This window comes from Manis pentadactyla, chromosome 19 (genome assembly GCF_030020395.1).
Source record: "Manis pentadactyla isolate mManPen7 chromosome 19, mManPen7.hap1, whole genome shotgun sequence".
NCBI lineage: Eukaryota > Metazoa > Chordata > Mammalia > Pholidota > Manidae > Manis > Manis pentadactyla.
The window spans coordinates 1402962-1425045 of record NC_080037.1 but is presented as its reverse complement, the minus strand read 5'-3'; the positions used below and the strand labels follow the sequence as shown (position 1 = coordinate 1425045).

The 22084-nt window shown below is 44.9% G+C and overlaps 2 protein-coding genes across 5 annotated transcripts in view; one reads left to right on the top strand and one right to left on the bottom strand.

Annotated features, from left to right (window-relative positions):
• NME7 (NME/NM23 family member 7) overlaps positions 1-2501 on the bottom strand; it is a 158615-nt gene extending 156114 nt beyond the window's left edge. For both annotated transcript variants that reach the window (XM_036900424.2, XM_036900429.2), the window contains exon 1: positions 2348-2501. In XM_036900424.2, the coding sequence (XP_036756319.2) occupies positions 2348-2350 (3 nt within the window). In that variant the 5' untranslated portion in view covers positions 2351-2501. The remainder of the gene's footprint in view (positions 1-2347) is intronic.
• Positions 2502-2699: 198 nt separating this feature from the next.
• Positions 2700-22084, top strand: part of BLZF1 (basic leucine zipper nuclear factor 1) — a 36947-nt gene continuing 17562 nt past the window's right edge. Inside the window, exons 1-7 of one of the 3 annotated variants that reach the window (XM_036900515.2) lie at positions 2700-3006; positions 3876-3942; positions 9641-10080; positions 11328-11527; positions 13010-13138; positions 14261-14480; positions 14861-16096. In XM_036900515.2, coding sequence (XP_036756410.2) covers positions 3912-3942; positions 9641-10080; positions 11328-11527; positions 13010-13138; positions 14261-14480; positions 14861-14974 — 1134 coding nt within the window. In that variant the 5' untranslated portion in view covers positions 2700-3006; positions 3876-3911 and the 3' untranslated portion in view covers positions 14975-16096. Of the gene's footprint in view, positions 3007-3875; positions 3943-9640; positions 10081-11327; positions 11528-13009; positions 13139-14260; positions 14481-14860; positions 16097-18707; positions 19079-22084 lie in introns of those variants that run through there. The other 2 variants (XM_036900497.2, XM_036900525.2) reach the window with 2 other exon arrangements.

Genomic DNA, 22084 nt, shown 5'->3' with positions numbered 1-22084 from the left:
TAGCATAAGGAATATAGTCAAAATATTGTAACAACTTGGTATGGTGATAGCTGGTACTTAGAATTATCATGTATATAAATGTTGAATCACTGTGTTGTACACCTGAAACTAATGTAATGTAATACTGTGTGTCAACTACCCTTCAATAAAAAATAATTATCTAAAAAAAAAAAAAAAAAAGAATGAAGTGTCAATTCTCCTTGAGTAGAGAGGGCATGACAGAACAAGAGACTCTAACCCGAGACTGGAGGGAGTTTGTAAGCAAACAAGGGGATAAGGGCATTCTGTGTACAAGGAACAGCATGTGCAAAGTAGGAGGAACAGGCATATGACCAGTTTGAGGATACCTGGAATGTTCGATTGAAAGGCAAGTAGCTAAAAGGAGCATCTAGGAAATGGAGAGGCATCAAGGAAGCTAGACAGGTAAGTTCTAGATCACAGAGGGCCTTGTATGCCATTCCAGATACTTGTAGGAAATGAGGGCTCTATTGAGTTGTGAAGAGGTACCATCAACAGGTTTGGGTTTTAGAAAACTCCTCCTTATGATGGAGAAAGTAAGGGATTGAAAAATTGCCAGACCAGACACTATGACAATAGTCCAGGCAAGAAATGAGATCTCTGCTAAAACAGGATCTAATGACCAATATGGGAGATGTAGGAGAGAAAGGAATGTAGGATAACTGGTTTCCGGTTTAAGTTATAGTACAGTGGTATCATTAATTAACTTGGGAAAATGAGAAACCAAGTAGAAAGACAGTAAGTTCAGTTCTGGTCATGTCAAGTTTGAGTGGCCTTTGTGGTAACTAGATGAAGATATCCCGGAAGCAACGAGGTTAGGCCTCAGCAGGGCTGAGACACTTGAAATTTAGGAGTGCAAGCTTAGGCATCAGTTGAGCTCATGTGTGTGGATGAAATCACCCAAGGAAAACGCAGAGACTGAGAAGTGAAAATAATTAAGGAGACCCCAAGAATGGCATTTAAAAAATGAGGCAAAGCTAGTGATAAAAAGGGGGCATGGATGTCCAAGAACTTCAGTTTTCACAGAGCTGCTAAATGAAATAAACCTTGAAAAGAAATTACTGGATTTGGGACTTAAAAGGCCATTAGAAGCTTAAGCAAGGAAACTTCACTGAAGCCACTGGAGAGGAAGTCCCACCACAGAGGACTGAGGATGGAAGGCACAGGCAGAAGCAGAGGCCAGCAGGACACTGGGCCCCCTGACATTCGCTGATGGATGGGAGGACTGGGCAGCAACGAGGCACCTACACGATGGGGGACGTGCTTCTGTTTTATTTCATTTTCTTAAGATGTGTGACTTAAACCCTGAGAAGGACATAGGGAGGAATAGGCTGAATGCACAAGAAAGAAAGAATGTAACGGGAAGCAGAGTCCTGTAGGATGGAGCATGTGGCCTAGAGTAAGGACAGAAGTGCACCCTTCAGCACTTCCTTCTCTGCACTGGAATGTGGACGAAATCACAGCACAGCGTGGAGGGTGCAGCATGAGGTTCAAGAACTGTCAGCCTCTGTCATCTGCTTGGAAAGGTCAGGGTTTGTAAAGTGAAGGCCTGAAAGGGGTCTGGCAGGACAGGGGGCTGGGCACACAGGAGAAACGAAGAGGACTGCCGAGAAGCCGGCGAGAGGAAGGGGTGGAGGGCTCTCTCTGAATCCACAGTTGTGCCCATCTGACAGCAGTCAAATTCTACCCTCCAGTCTGTTACTCATCAGCATTCAAAACATTTAGTAGTTCAGTGAATTAACTAGAACCCTGGTGTTCTCAATCACGTCGGTGGATTAAAATCACCTGTAAGCTTTTACAAATGCAAAAGCCGAGCCCTATTCCTCTTCATCCAGAATTTCTGGGAGTGAAGCTCAAGCAAGTTAATTTTCCAGAGGCTCTCCAAGTGGCTTTGAGTGGATGCATGTTAAAGGGAACGGATAAACGGTAACCCAAAGCAGGGCTATGAGTACAGGGCCTTACACGGCAGGGTCAGGGCCTCGCCCCCCAGCAGGGCTGACCGGGCAGGATGGGGCGTGCAGATCGGCACCGGGGTCAGGCACACACCGCGCGCCCTCAAAAGGAGCGCGTCCAGGCGCCGCTGGGAGCTGCGAAATGCAGACACCTGGAATGTTTGGCTCGCCTGGGGACATCAGACCCAGTGTCTGGTCGGTACTCTGCGGGCCCTCAGGGGAACCCGGGAGAATGGAAGTAATAGGGAGAGTGTGCAGGGACGCCCAGAGAGGGTCCGCGGGGACGGGCTGGAACACACGGCGCCTCGGTCGCCCGTCCGCCCCGGGACGGGGGCGCTCACTGCACCCGGCGGGCTCGCGGCCTCCCCGGCACTCACCATGGCCTCGGTCGCAGCTCCAGGAAACAGGGACCGCGGAGGCTGACGCCCACCCCAGCGAACCGTTCCCCGGGCAACTCAGCTGGGCCTCCCGGCGGCCGCCGCGCGGCTACGGCGCCCCGCCCCCCAACCGCTAGTGGCTGGGAGCCCTCGAACCTCCCCCTTCCAGCCGCAGACCCGCCCTTTCATGAGTCACTTGCAGCGACGGAACACCGCCCACCTCCTTCCAGAAGGCTCACTTCCTGTTTGGTCGACAGATCACCCGGAAATTTAAATGACTGTGAGGCTAGAGCGCCAAATTGTCTGCATTTTATTTTTAAATAGGCATCTATACCGTTTTCACTTACTGAGGACTTATGCAGTAAGTTCTGTATTACTTGAGCTTTCACACACCACAGAAGTTTATGGTGCTTTTTTTGGAAAAGCATTCCGGAAACGAAATCCTGAGTCGCCGGAAGTGATTATTGTGACCGAGCCCTGGATGACGGAAGCGGCCGGCGGCTGGTTTCGGAGAGGAAGAGACGTGCGCGGTGTCGTGACACCCGTCGTACCGGGAGGAAGGCTCTTGGCGCGAAGCCCTGAAATCGGAGGAGGGGGCTCCATCAGAGGAAGTCCCAGGACGGTCTGCGTGGCTGAGGCGGCGTCGGCAAAGGCTGGAGGTTGGGCGGAGCCGCTGACAGTCGCTGGAAGGAGGGAGGCTCGCGCGTCGCTGCGGGAAGGCGGGTTCCCACGGGGACGCGGCCCGGGCGGGGGGTCGGGGCTGCAGGCACGCCCGTCAGACCGCCGCCTGGCGCAGAGTCCGGACCGCGCGCGGCCTCAGGGCTCCCGGCTCTCGGGCCGGGTGTTTTCAGAGCGGTAGGAGAGCTGGTGACAGCCGAGGAGGGCGGGCGCGGGCGACCCGTGCCGGGCTCTGTCGAGCCGTGCTCCGCGGCGGAACCCGGCGTCCGGGCAGTGCAGCGTGTGGGTGTCATTGCGTTCGGGCGCCTTCCTCGCGCGCCCTCCGTGAGGCCGGTCTGAGCTCCCGGCCGTGCGCGCACCGAGTAGTGCCCTTCTACTACCAAGAGCGTGCACATTTAAGTTATGAATATTTTCGTCGCTCGTTAAACGTCTGAACCAAAGGACCCCTCTGATATCTATAGTGAACAAATCAGTGTCAGTAATGCCTTCGGAGAAAATAATTACCGTAATTATTTAAAAACTCCTGTTGTCATGTCAGTGAGACAAAACCCCTACAGTAACTTCCCCTCTATTCCTGAACTAAAATCCAGGACGCACGCCGGATCGTGTGGCGTATACAGGTGAGGACAGTAAAACAGGAATGTGGCAGGAACCACCCCTGATTTTTTGAGACATTTGGTAGCCATCACAGCATCCCCTGTGAGGAAGGGATACGTGGGACACCCGCCTTCCAAATGCGTGTGTACCAAATGCAAAAGCAAGTAGGATATCATGGTATTTAAGTTACAGGGGCGTAGTGAATGTATGTATGTGGTACCGTTTTAACTCTTAACGTTTTATGTATTTTTAGGTAGAAGTCTTGGGGTGCATTTTCGTAGGTTGAAAAATGACTACTCTTGAAAGTTTAGAAACCAAAGGTAAGTGTTCTTTTGATGATAATTGTTTTTAAAACATGGCATTTATGATGACTTAATGAGGGAATGTTTGAGGCAGGTAACTAAATCTCACAGGGTCCTCATTCCCAAGGTGTGTTTCAGATCTCTTCGTGTTTGTTTTGCAAGGCTGTGTTTACATTTCAGTACTTAAGATACACAGGTGACTGCTAACATCATTGTGTTGTGTTTATTAGATGACTACTGCTGTTAAATATTTGGTGTAATAGCGAAGTTTTACAGCTATGTTCTCTAACCAGTAGAAGATTAAAATATAAATAGACAAGAATATACATTTTTAAAGATTTAAGTGAATGGACAACTAGCAGGTATAAAAGACCTTTGTCTGTTGCATGGGTTTGCTGGGCCGCTGTAACAAAGTACGACAAACCAGGTGGCTTAAACAATAGAAACTCACCGTCTTAACCATTAGGGAGTGTGAAGTCCAATATCAGGATGTTGGCAGGACCCTGCTACCCCTGGAGGTGACAGGGAAAATTCTGTTCCAGGCTTACTCCAGTTCCTGGTAGTTTGCTGGCAGGTTTTGGTATTCTTTGGCTTGTAGACACATCCCCTGCGTCTGCCTTTATATTCACATGGCATTCTCCCTGAGTGTGTGTGTCTGTGTCCAAATTTCTCCTTTTTCATAAGGAAATCATATTGGACAGCCCCCCCACTCCAACGCCAGTATGATCTCATCATGTCTGCAATGACCGTATTTCCAAGTGATGTCACTCCATTCTGAAGTATGGAGGGCTAGGATTTAACATGTGACTCTTCAGAGGGGAACACCATTCAATGGGTGACACCTACTAACTGCTAATGGGAATTACATTGTGTCCTGCCCCCAAACGTTGTGTTAGGCCTCTCATGTCTCACACAGCTGATACTCCCAGTGAGATACTTTCTTTCCTTGATTCCATGACATCACTGTTATATTCAACCTGCTCTGTAGCCTTTCAGTATGCAGTGCGGTAGTCACAGTGGCTGTGTGAGTTTAAATTAATATTTTAAAAATGAAAAATTCAGTTCCTCTGTCACCATTAGCCACATGTGGCTGGTAGCTATTGTATTAGAAGGTGCAGATAGAGAACACTGTGTTGCAGAAAGTTCTGTCAGGCATTGCTGCTCCAGCTGTGTTTTCTGTTTTTTGTTTATCCTTCTCTCCTTCTGTTTCATCTTTTAAATATCAATGTTTTTCTGCCCTCTTTATGTTCTACTCCCACAGCAGGTATATAATTCCTAATCGCTCTCTTACTCTTGATTCAGACCCTTACTTACAGCCTGCTGCCTACTGACCATCTTTGCTAGACATAGTGACAGTCTTTGCATCTCCCAAAGTGAACTCCTGTTTCAGGAATTCTCAGGTGGAGGGGGCTCTGAGGTTGGAGCTGTCAGTGAGACATGACTCTTTTGGACGCCAGCTTTGCAGCAAGCAAACCTCCAAGAGCAACTCTTTGATGGGGGCTAAGTATGTTTAGAAAGCAGGAAAAGGAGATCATGCCAGTAATTGAATGTAATCCAGCTGTGTACAACAGCATTTCAGAGTCACCAGAAGCCCTTTATAGTATTAGAATAAGCAAGCCAGAGATAGTAATGAAAGTAATAAAACTGTGGCTTAATAGGAAATAAGAGCAATGAAACGGTAACACACAGCATAGTGCTTGACAAAAGTTAAATTCGATATTATCATTAGTGATTAAAAGCTACTTGTTGAAAGGCCTCTGTGAAATTAAATTATTATTTGCTATTACTTGTTTGTAATGAGGATTAGAGTTATGAAGCACAGCATTTCATTTGCTCTTAATTTTACTATAAGAGATAATTCAGCTATTAGTCAATACATGACTAATTTCTGCTCAGTAATTGTCAGGTGCTGTCGGGGAACAGAAGCTCCTTGGGTCGCATGGCCAGGGGAGAGGTGTCCTCACCGCGGTGGGCGTCTGCGGGCTGCCTGTGCTCCCTATAACCGCCTCAGAGGAGAAGCAGGAGGGGTTTTTAGCGACAGAACTTGGCCATACTGTCACCATGAAAGGACTGTGTCATTTGCTAGGGTTTCTGCAGTAAATAGGAACCATTAGAAAATCTGAGTTTAACTCCAAAACTTTATTGGGAGCAAGATTAAAATTAAAGTTAAAGTCAAACAGTTTAGTGACAGTAGACTGAATAGGAAAGTCTGAAGTATTTAAATATTTATAATTCCATGAAATAGTCTAACACTAGTTCTGTAGAGTAATAGGTATTAGGTGAAAATTTGGAAAATGCTGGCTAAGGAGAGATCATTCCCCAGAGGCTGCCAGAGCCCTTAGTGACGAGGGTGTGGTGTGAGGCTCTCAGAGCTGGGGCGCGGCTCTGCCCCCCGACCCCGGCCAGGGGCCTCTCCCTTCAGAGCCGGTGGCCGCGGGAATGTCTGGGGCTCTCCTGTAAGTGTGGGCATCCCTTGTAAGCCCACCGTCTGTAACATTTTCTACTTTAATAGTAATTAAACTTTATTACTGACATTTAAAAGAATATTGATTTAAAATTATCAAGTGACGGTTACTTATTTATTTTAAGCTGAATCGGCATATGTTCAGAAAGTTTGTCAGAACTTTTTCCTGAGTAAGGAATTAATGATTTAGTGTAGATGGGAAAAAATTGAGCGGTTTTTAAATGAGTTCTTTTGGAGGTAAAATGAAGCCTCCCAGGTCAAGTGGACACCGATGAACGGCAGGCACCTGCTTGTCTTTTCTGTGCCAACATCGTTTCATCACGACGTGTCTGCTGATGGAGAGACTAGGAGGCACTTCCTGCCTGAGGGGCACCCAAATTATTTAAAAATGCTCTTGTGTTTGCCCTGTTCTGAGAGCACTGAGGACGAGAGGAGGGTGGGGCTTAGTGCTTTGCCCTGGTTCACACGTGTGGCACTAGGGACTTATTTTGACTCAGGCTTGTGTTCATTCTGCTGCACCATCCTGTGACTTAGTGTGTCTGTCTTCACAGATTTCCAGTTTTATGAAAAAGGAGAGATGTTTGTTTAATGATACATGATAAACCGTATTTTTTTTGCCTCAGTATTCTAGAGCAGAGGCTGGGAAATATGGGCCCCAGGCCTGCTGTGGACATGTACAGTGGTTTGGGTGGGGAACACTGACTGATCCCACTTGTAGACTTATTTGGGATAAACCAAGTGTTACCCAATAAAAATGACATATAGTCTTCTCATTAGACTTACAGTAAGAAAGAACTCTACTCAGTATTATTATAGTTTTAATTTCATCTTTAAATTGCTTTTTTTTTCTCTTCTTATATGAGTAACTGTGTAGTAGCCTCGACTTTGCCTCATGGTCCACAAAGCCTAAAATGCTTGTTAGCTCACCCTTCAGAGATGAAGTTTGCCAACCCCTGTTGTGGAGGAGTGTTTGTTCTTCCCCTACATTTAGCCAGTCCTCGGGGTCTGAGGGAGCGAAGGGCAGAGGTTGAGCCAGGAGGCAGGCAGGGCCAGAACACTGGGGACCGCGTAGGCCGTGGTAAGGATCTCGCTCTTTATTCTGAGCAACGGGAAGCCCCTCGGGCTGGACGCAGGTCAGATCCGCGTGTCTCTCACTGTAACACATAAATTCCCCGCGCTTTTGTGGGTTGTTAGCAGAAGCAGTGACTTCAGGTTGCTGAGGCAGTAGTTCCAGTGTGTCCACAGCTTCCCGGACCATTAACAGCTTAGCTGTGGAGTCACATTTGGGCCCGAATCCCACACTGACCTGATGACTTGGACAAGCTGTGAACCTGGCAAGAGCTCTGTTTCAGTCTACAGAGTGGGCACTGTTGTGCCTGCCTCCTGGAATAGTTGTAAAAATTGAACATTATGTGACTTTTCTGCGTCTGGCACAGAGTAAATGGCGCCAAATTACAATTACCCTTCGTAGGCTTTGCCTTCCATTGCTCAGATGTGTGCTGGGATTGTAAAATGGCCAGAAATCTGACTGGTGGCCCATAGGGGTGTTCTGAATGCACTCCTGCAGGAGCTCCTGCAGGCGAGGTGCCGTCTCAGCCTCCTGGAGGATTGCAGGGGTCCCATCCCGGCACACCCTCCTTCCAAGCTTGAACCACCTCCTTCCTCAGTCTGCTAGTGAGTCAGCCTTCCCTGGGGGAAGATGACTCAGCACACTTACACTACTTGGTTTGACATAAGGTAAAACAGGACAAGAAACAAACATTTCTTGTTTGCCTGGGACCTGGGAGTAGAGAGATGAGTGTAGCTGCCTTCCAGCAGCTGTGGTAACTAATGGCAGCCAGCTTTGCTTATATGAGGGAAGATGGTTTATTTTAATTAAGCAAGCTGGTGGACATGCGCGCCGTGCACTGTTGCAGGTGAAGGGGTCGGCAGCTGCCGTTAATTGAAGACCTGCTTGTTATGTGTGTGCAAGACGCTATCACATTGAAGAGGCGGCATGTGCCATGGCTAAGGCCCCAGCCTTCAGGGCCAGATCATCACAGAATCAAATCTACCTCCCACTTAACTAGCAGAGGAAGTGTGGTGTGGCTGCAGGCAGATCCCAGGCCGCTTTGGGCCACATTCCTTCGTCTGTAAGACAGCTGATCCTATGGCTGTGGGAGTGTTGGTGCAAAGAGTAAGTGAGCTGGATGTATTTAGAACAGTGTTTGGCACGTGGTAACTTGGTTGTTCCTTAACATTTATCCTTTAGGAAACCAGGCAACCCACCATAGATATAAATGCTATTAAATTCATTTTATGGAGGTTAAAACTGAGGCCCAGGGATCGTAGGATTTTGTCCAGGATTGCATAGGTAGTAATGGTGGAAATGGGATTGAAGACCAGAACTGGCTGATCCCAAAGCTCATGTCATTGCTCCTTCCCCACCACGCTCTTCCACTTGGTAGCCGGTGCTGCCTGGAATGAGCTTATCAGACTCACTGGGAAGGTGAGATCAGCATGGCAAAACCCTTAAAATGATAATTACAGGTTCCTGATTAACTTTCACACAGTATGTTTGAGACAGTAAGTGCCTTAGGCCCTCAGAGAGAAGCTAAAACAGTCGGGCAGGGTTGATGTTGAGCAGCGTGGAGGCTGACCCCCCGGGGGTATGTTAGACCACGACTAGCAGCAAAGCGTCCACTTCGGAGGACAAGCAGCGCAGAACAGAGGACTTAGGGGCCGGGGGCAGGCATTGGTGGCCTGTGCGGAGCCTTCTCTCCCAGGTCACAGCAACAGATGAATCACTTGGGGTGGATGGTTTCAACATGCATATACAGAGCTTGTGTCTAGTTTTACATGTACCTGACATCATTGTCTACGGTGTGCCGAGTGCTCCATCTCACGACAGTCATACCACAGCCCTGCGGCTCTGCTGTCACCATCCCCATTGTGCAGGTTAGGAAGTAGAGAGTCACAGGTGGTGAAATCGTTTATCTTGGGCCATATTAGAAAGCAAAAGTCAGAACCCAATACTCTGACTCCAGATCTCTTGCATTTTCTACCAAGAAAGAAACCATTCACTTTAAAAGTTTGCATATGTAAGACATTTTTCATTGTTTGTTGACATGTGATTGTTTGAGAATTAAGTTTTGCTCTGAGTTTTTTCTGTTCTTTTTTTGTGCTAGTCATACTGAATGTAGGATAAAGCACATCTGGCATTATCTGGCATTTGTTTCCAGCAAGTAGCTTATGTTTTGTGTTCTTTTATAGTCACCCCTGCTTCAACCCCAATCCGAGGAGCAGGAGATGGAATGGAAACTGAGGAACCAGCTAAATCTGTTGAAGTTACGTCTGGAGTCCGGCCCATAAAGCCTCATGTCCTTCAGAGTCCACGAAAGAAAGCAGTTCTGTCAGAGAGCCCCGGGGTCCTTCAGCTGGGGAAGCTCCTCCCTGAGAAAGCAGTGGAGGTTGAGGCTGTGAGAATATTAGTTCCCAGAGCTGCTATAACCCGTGATGTCCCCAAGAAACCCGCGAAGGCTGGGTCTCCGGGACGCCGTAAGGGAGAGTTCCTTGGTCAGCCAGAGGCGGTGGCAGGGCCCAGAGGGGACCTGTCGGAGATGAGGACTTCCCTGGACAAGCTCAGGGACTCCGAGAGGAGGCTGCTCCAGGACAAAGAAGGCCTTTCTAACCAGCTCAGAGTGCAGACCGAGGTACGCGCAGCCGTCACAGCCCTGCTGGGGCGTCCCCCACCTCGGCGCCCTCTGAGCCTCTTTGCCCCTGGAGTGCCATTCATTGTAGCTTGTCATTCACGAAAAAAATGTCCTCTTAAACTTTTCGTTCTCTCTCAGTGCCTCTAGCAGAAACAATTTGTGTTGGGAACTTGATATTCTAAACCTGTGAGGTAGAAATGTGCGGTGCTTTGGACAAGACCACCTGTACGTTGTAAAGGGGTCACCGATGTAAACTTCCAGACCAAAGACTGACCAGGTCGGACTTTGAGGTTGTCTAGCTAGCAGTCCCTGTTTTAAGGACCCGTGACTCCCAAATACCCGAAATAAAGACCGTGGTGGTGTGAATACAGGTGTCTCCTTGGCAGACAGCAGCCAGTCGGTGGTGCTCGGCTGTGGCTCTTGAATCTTTACACCTTAGTGTGCACTGTCTTCCCCCTTTCCCTGTAGGCCACACGTCCTCCTGCCACATGACGTCTCTCTGACACCATGGTTTGTGATTCAGGTAGTGCATATTGATTTGTAAACATTTAGAAAATACAGAAGAACAATGAAAATTACCACCTATCCAGCTACAAATGCATAATTATACATATAGAATTCATTTTTGCCTTACAACCCACATTGTTTTGTTTTCAGTATCTTCCCACATCAGAATATTCTATTATGATATCATTATTAATGGCAGCAGGGCCCCTCAGTGGCTCCGGCATATACCATCGCCTATTCCTGGATATTTATGCTTTAATACTTTGCATTGTTAGCAACAATGTAAAGAGTGTCCTTGGAGATGTCCTGAATTACTTCCTTTGCTGAAATTCTTAAAAGTAAAGATCTAGGTCACAAAGAAATTAATTTTTAAATGTTGGAAAGCATTTTTTTAAGTTACATAAGATTCAGTCATATTTTTTAGCAAAATTTATTGGTTTAAAATTTTTGCCTGTAAGTGTTGACTGGAAGCAGTTTGTAATTTTCATGATAATGGTATGTACTTTTAATAAATAAGAGCCTCAATTTATAATCACATGAACTATAGAATATAGACATATAGGGAGCGAGAGATATAATCTGTACATATTATGAGACATATATTTAATACCACTTTGATAGACACTTTAAGTAATGGAGGACCAAACAACATGAAACACAGTTTCTCTGCTGTTCATTTTGCTGCATTAAAGGCACTGATGTTATTTTGAGCTTGTTGTATTGGTCCTCTGTTCCTCTAGGTCAATCGTGAGTTAAAAAAATTGTTGGTGGCTTCCGTTGGGGATGATCTGCAGTATCACTTTGAACGTCTAGCCCGTGAGAAAAATCACCTTATTTTAGAAAATGAAGCCTTAGGTCAAAACACAGCTCAGCTCTCCGAACAATTAGAGCGTATGTCAATACAGTGTGATGTATGGAGAAGTAAATTCCTCGCAAGCAGGTATTTTATATTTAAATAGTATTTCATTTCCTAGTTTTTGCTCTATCAGATTTTTGATGCTTATGCAGGAAAGTAGATTGGAGTGTGTAAATTTCTGACTCAGATTGTCCCAAGTCCTTCACCTCTTATTTAAAATGTGGACTGGTAGTTAACACTGGTACTTGGGAAATTCTGCGATAGGATTCCTTGTTTATTCCCTCCTCCTTCCAGCTTTGGGTCCCTGGAGAACAGGATACAGGTGTTACCCATCGGTGTTTCCAGTGCTTAGCTGAATGCTTCACACATATGTGTAGTAACTGTTGATTTAAATTCAGTCACCTGGAAATTTCTCACAAAACACCAAAGACTTCCAGGCTATAGCTGAAGAACCACTGATTGTGATGAATACATTTTTTAGGAAAATGTTTATGTCTTAGCATCTGTGATACTTTCAGTAATTGATTATTCTCATAAAGTTCTTAATTTACTTTCTAATTTTGCTAGTATGGGATGTTATTTGGAGAAGTGACTTAGAAACCAAGTTAATTCTCATTGAACAGTTTAAGAGGCAGATCATGCATACATTCTACAGATTATTGCAATACTGCATTTTTTTAACATCTTTGTGAATGCTGGTAATATTCTGAGAGTGATAAAACTTAAACTCAACTTTATTAATATTTTAGTTCATTTAACCTTTCAACATCAAAATTGTTTCCATTTTTAGGAATTTGGTGGTTACTCTGACCTGGGACTTCAGTTTTAGTTTTAAGATTTTCAGAATAATTTAAATACTTGAAAATTTTGCTTTAGTTCCATCACTACAGAACTGGTTAAATAAATTTTGGTGTATACAAATCAAAAGAAAACATGGAACTTCTTTTTTTAAAAAAGGGGATGAGATAGATCTATATATGCTAACAAAAAAAATCACCAAGATAAGAGTATTTGGTGAAAAAAAACAAAAGTTTGTATTAAATAATGTCTTTGTTATGAATAAAAATGGATATATATTTTTTAACATACTTTTTATGTTGGTATATACATAATTTTTTTCTAGAAAAATTTATAAGAAACTTTATTGGTTACTTTATTGGTTATTGGTTATACAAGAATGGGGGTGCTGGACAGGAGGAAAAACTTAGGTTTCCTTTTATATAAACATTTCTATATTTAATATTTTTCTAAGGGCAAAGAGGTAATTGAGTAATAGCAAAATAATTCACTTTTGTCTTTCTCTGAAATTTTCTGTATTTAAAAAATAATGTTATTTTGTTTCAAATTTGATCATCTAGAGTACGACTGAGATTCATCCTCAAAGTCTCTAGGGAAGTTAAATGTTTGTCATTTTGTAAACATAATTTATTTGAATCCCTTTAACGAGTACTACATTCATAAAGTCTTAAATGTTTTTCAGTGAAGATTTTAAAACAGTAATCTTTAAGTAGTATGTATTAACTTCCTCGTGCTAGAACTTGTGTGTAAGAGTCTCGCCTTTCCCAGGGTGATGGCGGACGAGCTGACCAACTCCAGGGCGGCCCTGCAGCGGCAGAACCGCGACGCCCAGGGCGCCCTCCGAGACCTCCTGAGCGAGCGGGCGCAGCTGCGGAGGGAAATGGGCGCCACACGCAAGTACGGCCCTTGTTTAACGTTGTTCACGTTCCGAGCGGCGTTTGTGTTTACGGTGGTGGTTCCTTAGCGTCTCGACACTGATTGACCTTGAGTAGCTTTTTCAAGTAGATGCCTGGGGAGGAGAGGAAGATGGGAAAATAAGAAAACATGCTTCTCACAGTATTAATGGGGGAGAGAATTCATTATATCCATAATAGAATGACTCTGGATTTAAAAGTCGTTTTGGTTTGAGTAGTAGTTTTGTGTAATTTCTAATAGAAGCCAGAAGATGTACCTGTCTTCCCTTTTTCATGTCTCTTTTGGGGAACTGTTCTCCAGTACCAGAGCTAATGAATTCAACAATTTCAATGCGATGGACAAACTCTTTAAACGACACAAAATACCAAAGGGTCCTCAAAACATGACCTGAACAGCTCTAACCCTTTAAAAAGCAAAGCCTCCTGATAAAGGTAACCCCAGGTCTGCATGGACTCACTGGTGGATACTAACAAATATCTAAGAAAGAAAAAAAAACAAATTTAAACTCTTCTAGGAAATAAAGGAGAAGGGAACGATTTCTAACTCATTTTATGAGTACAGCATTATCTTGACTCCAAAAACAGGCAGACGTTATAGGAAAACTATACACCACAATCTCTCATGAACATAGCTGGAAAATCCCTGCCACAGCTTAGTGACTTAAATCCAGTGTATAAAAGGGTTACACATCACGGCCAAGCACTTCTTATCTTAGGAAGTGTAGGTGGGTTTATCATTCAAAACTCAATTACTGTAACGCACCAAAAAAAGAAAGACCTTACGAGTATCTCAGCTGATGCACGAATCAAATCAGTAGTTCTGCACCAAGTGAGTATGCGGGTGCAATTCACCTGTACTGAAGTATGAGAACTGAAGTTCTGTTTAATGATTTCTATTTAATGATTTCTGGGTAATAACCTAGCAAATATGAAGTGTTTTCTCTAGTCTAAATTATTTTGCCAGACCTGATTTATTGATCTCTGAGAGAAGGATATGGGTGAAGGACACTGTGTGACTTCAGAAGTACGTTTCGCCTCTATTTAGTAGCCCTGGTTTTCGTGTTTTGCCCCCTCCCTGATGCTGGGGCCCGTGTGTCCTCTGCAGACTGCTGGAGGAGCTGTTAGCCTCTCTGCGGTGGGGGAGAGGGCAGGACCCCTCCCCCAGGCCACAGCCTCACACCACCGCAGAACTGGCATCGACAAACCACAGGCTGGCAAAAGCAGTGAATTCTCACCTTCTGGGAGATGTTGGCACCAGCAGTCAAAGAAAGAGCTCATCGGCAGTTGAGTTCTACAACACTCCAGCAGAAAAAATGGCTGAAACGGTAACATACTTCTTTCACACAATCTGTGGAACTCCTAGGCTTATTCTCTTACTGAAAGGTATCACGTTACAGTGGAAGTGCTTGGCATCGAGTTAGGAGATACTGGATCTAGACCTGAGCCTTGTGCCAGTGAGCTCGTGATCTTGGAGAAGTTATTTCCTCCTCTGAGCTTTAATTTTCACAAACATTATTACTCTGTTCTTAGGGAGAAAATTGATTATTTTGAAAGAGGGCCTATTTCTTAGCTGCTGAATCACTGATAATGCTTTTCTTGAGTTCATTTAGATATGAAAACCACCATGTAGAATTTTTAACTTCGTAATCATGAGTAGATAATAGATTACTCCTGTTCTAAGAAATTATATTAATCCCCACATTAGCCTGGAACGTGCCAGTACTGCAGCGGCAGGTGGTGTGGACCTGATCCTGCAGTCATGGGCGCACCGAGGCTCCTGCGGGTGACCTGTCATTCCTGCGGCCTCCCAGGCCTATGATAACAGCTCCTGTGGCCCCAGCTCAGGCCTTGGCATCAGCCAGAACTGTCCCTCTCCAAGATGAGTGCAGCACCTTACTCCATGGCCTGCGATGGCGACTTTCACATCACCCTGTCCCTTGATCACAGTCTTTATCGTCTTGGCCCTTGCATTTTCCTCCGTCTCATCAGCTCAGCTGCAGGCTTCTTTACTGCCCATCGCTTGCCTAGACTCCATTCTTAGGTGCCTTTCTTCCTTGTCCTCCTCTAGGACCCTGAAAGCCAGTCCACTGTTAGTCAGCTGTTTGCCTTCTTTGTTTCTATACCCATCAAACTGTTACTCACATTCCGTGGATGACTTAATTTTCAGAAGAAAAGGAGGGCAGAGAAAGAAGATTCCCCGAGGCCCACTTGCATGGCAACCAGCCTTACTGGAAAAGCCATCCCTCCTCCCTTCAGACGACAACCCTGGCTTGGCAGGTGCCCCGAGTCAGCCCTTCTCCCTGGTAGCTCTTCCTTGTCACTTAAAGGCATGCCCAGGTGTCTCCCATCCAAAGAAGACCTTCCCTCATTCCTAAGTTGTCTGGATGTGGCCTTAGCACCTTCCATACTTGTTTGAGCATAACGCCATCTGCTTGCTGGTTCCTGCCGTCACTGCTCCTGTAGCCTTCCAGCCCCCCGTCCTCAGCCCTTGGAAAGGCCACGGCGGCTCCAGCACTGCTGCACTGTCTCACTTCGTGTCTGTCCCCCTCCTTGGTACCGCCGGGCCTCTGTGACATCGCCCTTTCTTGGCCCTTGTACCTTTCTGAGCCCTCAGGAGCCTTTTATCCTGCTTTGAATATTGATGTCCTGTAGGAATCTGTGCACCACGCATTTCATCTCCCTCAATTTCTGAACCACCACACCCTTCCAGTTCTTCACTGCTTCTCTCAGTATTTTGGGGGAGGGGGCACCCTCTTCCTGTGTCCCTTTCCCCACATGAGAGAGAGAGAGAGACTTTATATTCTCTGGGGACCCTCCAGTTCCCATGGGTTTATGCTTGTGACCAACTGAGATACTGTTCCTGAGTTGAAAAGACATTTCCAACTGGAGATGTCTGTAGGCTCATCTCACAGCTGAAAATAAAAGCACCTCTTTTCTCCTGCCTTTGTATTTGTATCCTCCCCTCCCCCCAAAAGAAAAGAAGAAAACAAAAAGAACCTGCTTCGATTCTCCTCATCCTATACCTACTACGTATGGATACCTGCTTCAGGGTTCTGCCAAATAATGCCTGCGAAGCCCGTAGCAGATGCTTAGAGGCAGCTCCCTGCGCATCGTAGCTGTCACTGTCGCCATTCCTTCAGCCTCTCACCTGAGGTTTTACAGACCCTCTCAGTTCCTTCTCATTCATCCGCACTCCTGAGTTCAGATGCCGGGCCTGCAGCCCCCGCTGTTGAAGCACTGCCTCGCCTCCTACCTGCCCCCGGGCCGGCCTCCGCTGCCGGAGCATTTTCCCAAACGCCAAACCAAACTCAAACGTCAGTCCAGTCACCCTGGTACTCGTGGTCAAACCACTCCCAGCCCCTCTCATCACTGAACCTGGATCTTCATGAGGCTTTTCATGGTCTTTACTCCATCTTCCAAAGGGCCATTTCCTAGGTGTGCCCACCCACTGCACGCCCGGTCCTGGGAGCCTGACCACTCTTCATCCTGGAGGCTGGCCACCGCGTCTCAGACCTCCGTGCACTTTCCCTCTTGCCTAGACCATCTGCTGCCCCTCTGCCCTCACAGGTCAGCCCTCCCTGGACCTCACTGTCAGGCTTAGGTGCGCCTCTCTCACCCTTAGAGGCCAGCCAGCCCTCAGCTTCACTGGCAGGCTTAGGTGCACCTCCCTACAGGCATGCACTGTACTCCGTGCACGTGTGTGGTACGCTGTGTAACAAGCGAGTCGTGACTGATTGCCCACCTCGCCCATACTAAGTTCCTGAAGGACGGGTGATGGCTGACGTTTCCTCAAGGTCTGGCATGATCCTTTGCACATCGTAGGTGCTGTTTACTGAGTGAATCGGTACCTAAAACCAAAGTCCTCGTTTTTATCCTTTTTGCTCTCCTTTCTGTTCTCTTTGTTGGGAACTTGGGTCACCAGCCCCTCGGTTGCTGCCAGTAGCATCTGGTATAGTCGGCTGCTCCCCTCTTTCTGCAGACACTCTCCACCCTCCATGGAACCACACACCCTGGCTTTTCTCTGGACATTCCGTTGTACCACAGTGTTGGGTATCCTCAGGACTTGATCCAAACACCCTCCTCCTAATCTTTTATCCAGCAAGTTCTGTTACCAGAACTGACAGTCCTGCATCCTTACTGTCTCCTGAACCTTCCAACCCCATCCCATCAGTCATCATTTCTTAGCTCGGTTATTGAGTGAACTCCTTTTCTTTGCTCTTCATGTGTCTGCTTTCATGCCCACCCTTCCCCCATCTTCCAGCTGTATATAGAGAGATTTCTTTGAAAGGCACCTTCTTGGACGTCCATCCCCATCACCTTCAGGCTAAAATCCAGAAATCTCCTAACTGTGCTGGTATCTCAGTCTCCTCTTACTGAATTCCTTTTGTATTTTGTTTCCCTCTCTCTAAAAATACATAATGTGATAACATATAGAGTGTTTAAGTACTTTTCTCATTTTCCCTTCCCAGTTTATGAGCAGCTTTAGGGTCAGCCCTCTTTGCTTGCCTGCTAACACCTAACCAAGGTCCATAAAAATAGAAGGATCTCAAAAACTGAATCAAAAAAGTAGTAATCCAGCTGAAAAATAGAGGTCCTGAAATAGAATGGTGGCTTTTAAATGATGCCAGACATTCTTAATTTAGTTACAACTCTTTGGGTATGTTGGCAACTTAGAAGGAAAAGAACTTTTGGACAATTGAGAATAAGGGGAACAGGCATATCCAGCCATTTCAGAAAGCTTTTTAATAAGCCTTATATAAAAAACAGACAGCTGTTTGCCCTGCCCTGCTCTTCACGGTAGATCTCCAGTCGCAGTGCCTGCCTCCTTGGCACCATAACCCATCTTCATCTGATGATGGTCAGGAGAATATGAGCATGAGAAACAGGAGCTACGAGCCAGATGTGCTGTCCTTGCCCTTACCTGGACATTCTTTTCAGCCCAGGAGGCCTTATTGTGGGTCTCAGTAAAAGGAACAGAGTAAGAAGAGTCAGAGCAGAAGAAGAACTAGGAGAGTGCAGTGCCCGTGAAAACTGAGAAACAAGAACATGATTGTCAGCATAAGACATTGGGTCTAAGTGAGAGAGAAAAACAGAAATAAAAAGCTGTGGATTTTACAAGTAAATGATCATAAAGTTTGAAATAGCAGCACAGTAGACAAGTAAAGGCAGAATCTTGACTCCAGGCAATTGAATGAAAGCTCGAGGGAGGAAGGTAGCCTCCACTCCCTAGGGTTGGCATCGCCTGAGGTAGAATGGATACAGCCTTATTTTCCTACACATCCACAGGCTTTTCGTCAGTATCCAGAAGAGAACATTAGTTTCCTCTTGTTTAAAGACAGGTGACCTGGTGATGTGATACGTCGTCATGGTTACATTGAGAGCTTTTGGAGAAAAGCGGTAGGTTCTCTAATGAGTCAAGCTCGTCATTCCCATGGTATTTTTTTATGGCAGTTATATATTAAGAGGTAGGACTTTATAGGTAATTGCACAGCCATAAACCAGGGGCTTTTACAGTCCCTACTGCACATATCTGACATCACTTCTTTTCTTAGGTCCTACGCATTTTGGATCCAGTTACCTGTACGGAGAGCTCACCTGATAATCCATTTTCTGAGTCTTCACCAACCACTTTACTTGCTACAAAGAAAAATATTGGACGATTTCATCCGTATACTAGATATGAAAATATAACTTTCAATTGCTGCAATCACTGCCAGGGAGAACTCACGGCCCTTTAACACTCACTTAGTGGCGGTGTGTCACGGGCATTTATTACCCAAGAGTCATGACTGGGGAGCTGGGGTTCTTACGATGCTAGAGGTAATATCAATTTCTACTTAAATAATATATATCCCCAAAGGTTTTTCATGTACTGAACTACAGATTACTCTTTCTTAATAAATATCTCAGGGTAAGAAAACAATGTCACTGTGTAGATGTATTAAAGTAGAGAATGCTTTCTAGGCATTATAAAATGCTTTCCCTCGAGGACCCTAAAAGAAAAGGATTCTGTACCATTCTTGAAGGCCTGAAGCTGGTACTCACAGTGCTGTGTACCTTATAGGAGCAGATTTGACAGCAGCAGTCCGAAGCAAGGGTGGGCGGACTGGTCGTCGATCACATGCCGCCACAGCCATTCGTGTACTGTTGTGGGTGGTGGGTTTTTTGCACTCCAGCAGCAGAGCTGAGTAGCTGGGGTTAAATAGGGTTTGTGTGGCCTGCAAAGCCTAAAACATCTGCTCTCTGGCCCTCTAGAGCAAGCGTCCTGACCCCGTAGGACTGATGAGGAGAGGGGTGTCCTTTCCCTTTTGGTGGTTCTGGGCTGTCGAGGCAGCTTCAGGAATACTGTGGGGGAAGGGCTAACATTTAAAACTACATGCTGTATGATAGGAAAATTGAAAATCTTTCACAGCCACATTAACAAGTGCTTTAGCAAAAGCTAAAGCTGTTCTCCTGCTGGTTTTGTGCAGGGTCTTGATTGCACATTTTGGATGGATGCAATTGACATATAAAAGAAACAGTCTATTGAGTTCGTTTTGGCAAATGGAACATAATAACAATATCCAACTTGGTATTTGTAAAATGTGGTAGAAAGCAGGGTCTTTCTAGAACATTGTACATCCTCAATGAAAAAATGCAATCTGTCAGTGAATTTATATTATGTAACATTATTGTTTATGATGGACCTTAAAAAAACACCTTTTACAGGCCTTTAAAATACAAAATGTTTACACCAAATTATACCAATTAATTGCAGAAATGCCTATCAACAGAGAAATCTTCCAAAGACAAATCTGGTCAAATAACATTTTAATATCATTAGTGATAGTTTTTCTCTGATTCATTTGAGTTACAGTTTCAAATGGCAATAAATTCCTCTAGCTTCTTTATCTTGAATAGTGATTCTCCCAGAATGACGTGTTTCAGGCAGAGCCCTCGTCCTCCTTACACTGCTTACTGCGTCTGGCTCTTCGGCCTTTCCTCTAGGGCTTCTCACTGTGCATAGAGGAAAAGCTTTCAGCCTCTCCTTTAGGGTCACTCACTGTGATAGAGGAGATGCTTCATGACATTGGACTGGGCAATGAGTTCTTGGATAGGATACCAGGAGCCCAGGCAACAAAATACAAAATAGATAAATGAACTTCATCAAAATTAAAGCTTTTGTGCATCAGAAGTCACTATCAACAGAGTGAAAAGGTAACCCACAGAATGGGGGAATATATTTGCAAACCATATATCTGATAATGGTCTAGAGTCCAAAATAAATAATTACAAATCAATAACCAGAAAACAACCGAACTAAAAAATGGGCAAAGGACAGGGATAGACATTTCCTAAAATATATGTATATACAGTTGGCCAAAAGCCCATAAAAAGATGTTCATCACTAATTAGGAAAATATAAATCAGTGTCACCTCACTCCCATCAGAATGGCTGTTGTCAAAAGAGCAGAGTAATGAATGTTGGCAAGAATGTGGAGAAAATGGAGCCCTTGTGCACTGCTGCTGGGATTGCAAAAGTTCAGCCACCTTAAAAATTTGAATGGACAACTACCACAAGATCAACAATTCTCCTAGGTAGGCACCTAGAAGAACTGAATCAAGGACTCCAGGTGGTGAACGAGGTGTTTGTACACCAGCATGCACAGCAGCATTCCTCCCAGGAGCCCAGAGGTGGAAGGAACACAGTGTTCTTCGATGGATGGACGGGTAAGCAAACGTGGTATATCCATGCAGTGGAGCATTCTTTACCCTCAAAGGAACAAAAAAAGGACAGATGCAGCATAGATGAGCCTTTAAAATGTTACACTATATGAAGTCAGTTAAAAACAAAAGGACAGTTATTGTATGATTCCACTTACATGAAGCACCTGGAATAATGAAATCACAGAGACAAAGTAGAATAGTGGTTACCAGGGATTAAGGGGAGGCAGAATGGGGAGTTCTAAAATGTGACGGTTGTACAATGTGAATGTACTTAATGCCACCAAATTACACATTTAAAAATGGTAAATCTTATATATATTTTACTACAAAAAAAATAACTTTTAATTGTACCTACACTCTTGTAACCACAAACTAGTGGCACATGTTTGCAATTGTTGAAATGGGTTAATATAAGAACTCATAATGATAACAGCTAACTAAACTAAACACAAAAGGGACAGAGAGATCTCAAATCAGCAACCTAACATCATATTTATGGGGCAAGAAAAGGAAGAGCAAACAACCCAAAGCCAGCAGAAGGAAGGAAACTGAGAGCAGAGATGAAGTAGGGAATATAAAAACAATAGAGTATCAAGGAAACCAAAAGTTGGTTTTTTCAAGAGATCCACATGATTGACAAACCTGTAGCCAGACTGGCTCAGAAGAAAAGATGCAGATAACTAAGAAAGAAAGGGGGGGACATTATTACCAACCTCATACAAATAAAAAGGGAGCAACTATACACCAACAGACTCAATAAACTAATGGAATGGACAAATTCTTAGAAACACAAATTATGAAAGCTGCCTCAAGAAGAAGCAAACTGAATAGGCCTGTCACAAGTAAAGAGATTCATCAGTAATCAAAAGCCTCCCAATACCAGGAGTGAATCCTAATGTAAGCCATGCACACTGGATAACGTCAGTGTAAACTCACTGATTCTAAGACATACCACTTTGTGAGGGGGTTTAATAGTAGGGAAGTTCTTGGGGAGGGGGGAGCAGAAGATAATGGGAATTCTCTGCACTTTCTCTTCAATTTTGCTGTGAGCCTAAAAGTGCTCTGAAAAATTAGGTCAGTAATAAAAAAAAAATCATCCCAAAATCCAGGACCAAATAGTTTCACTGGTGAATTCTACCAACTATTTAAAGAAGAATTAATACCAATCCTCAATCTCTTGCAAAAAAATAAAAGAGGCAGGAACAGGGAGCACTAACCCATC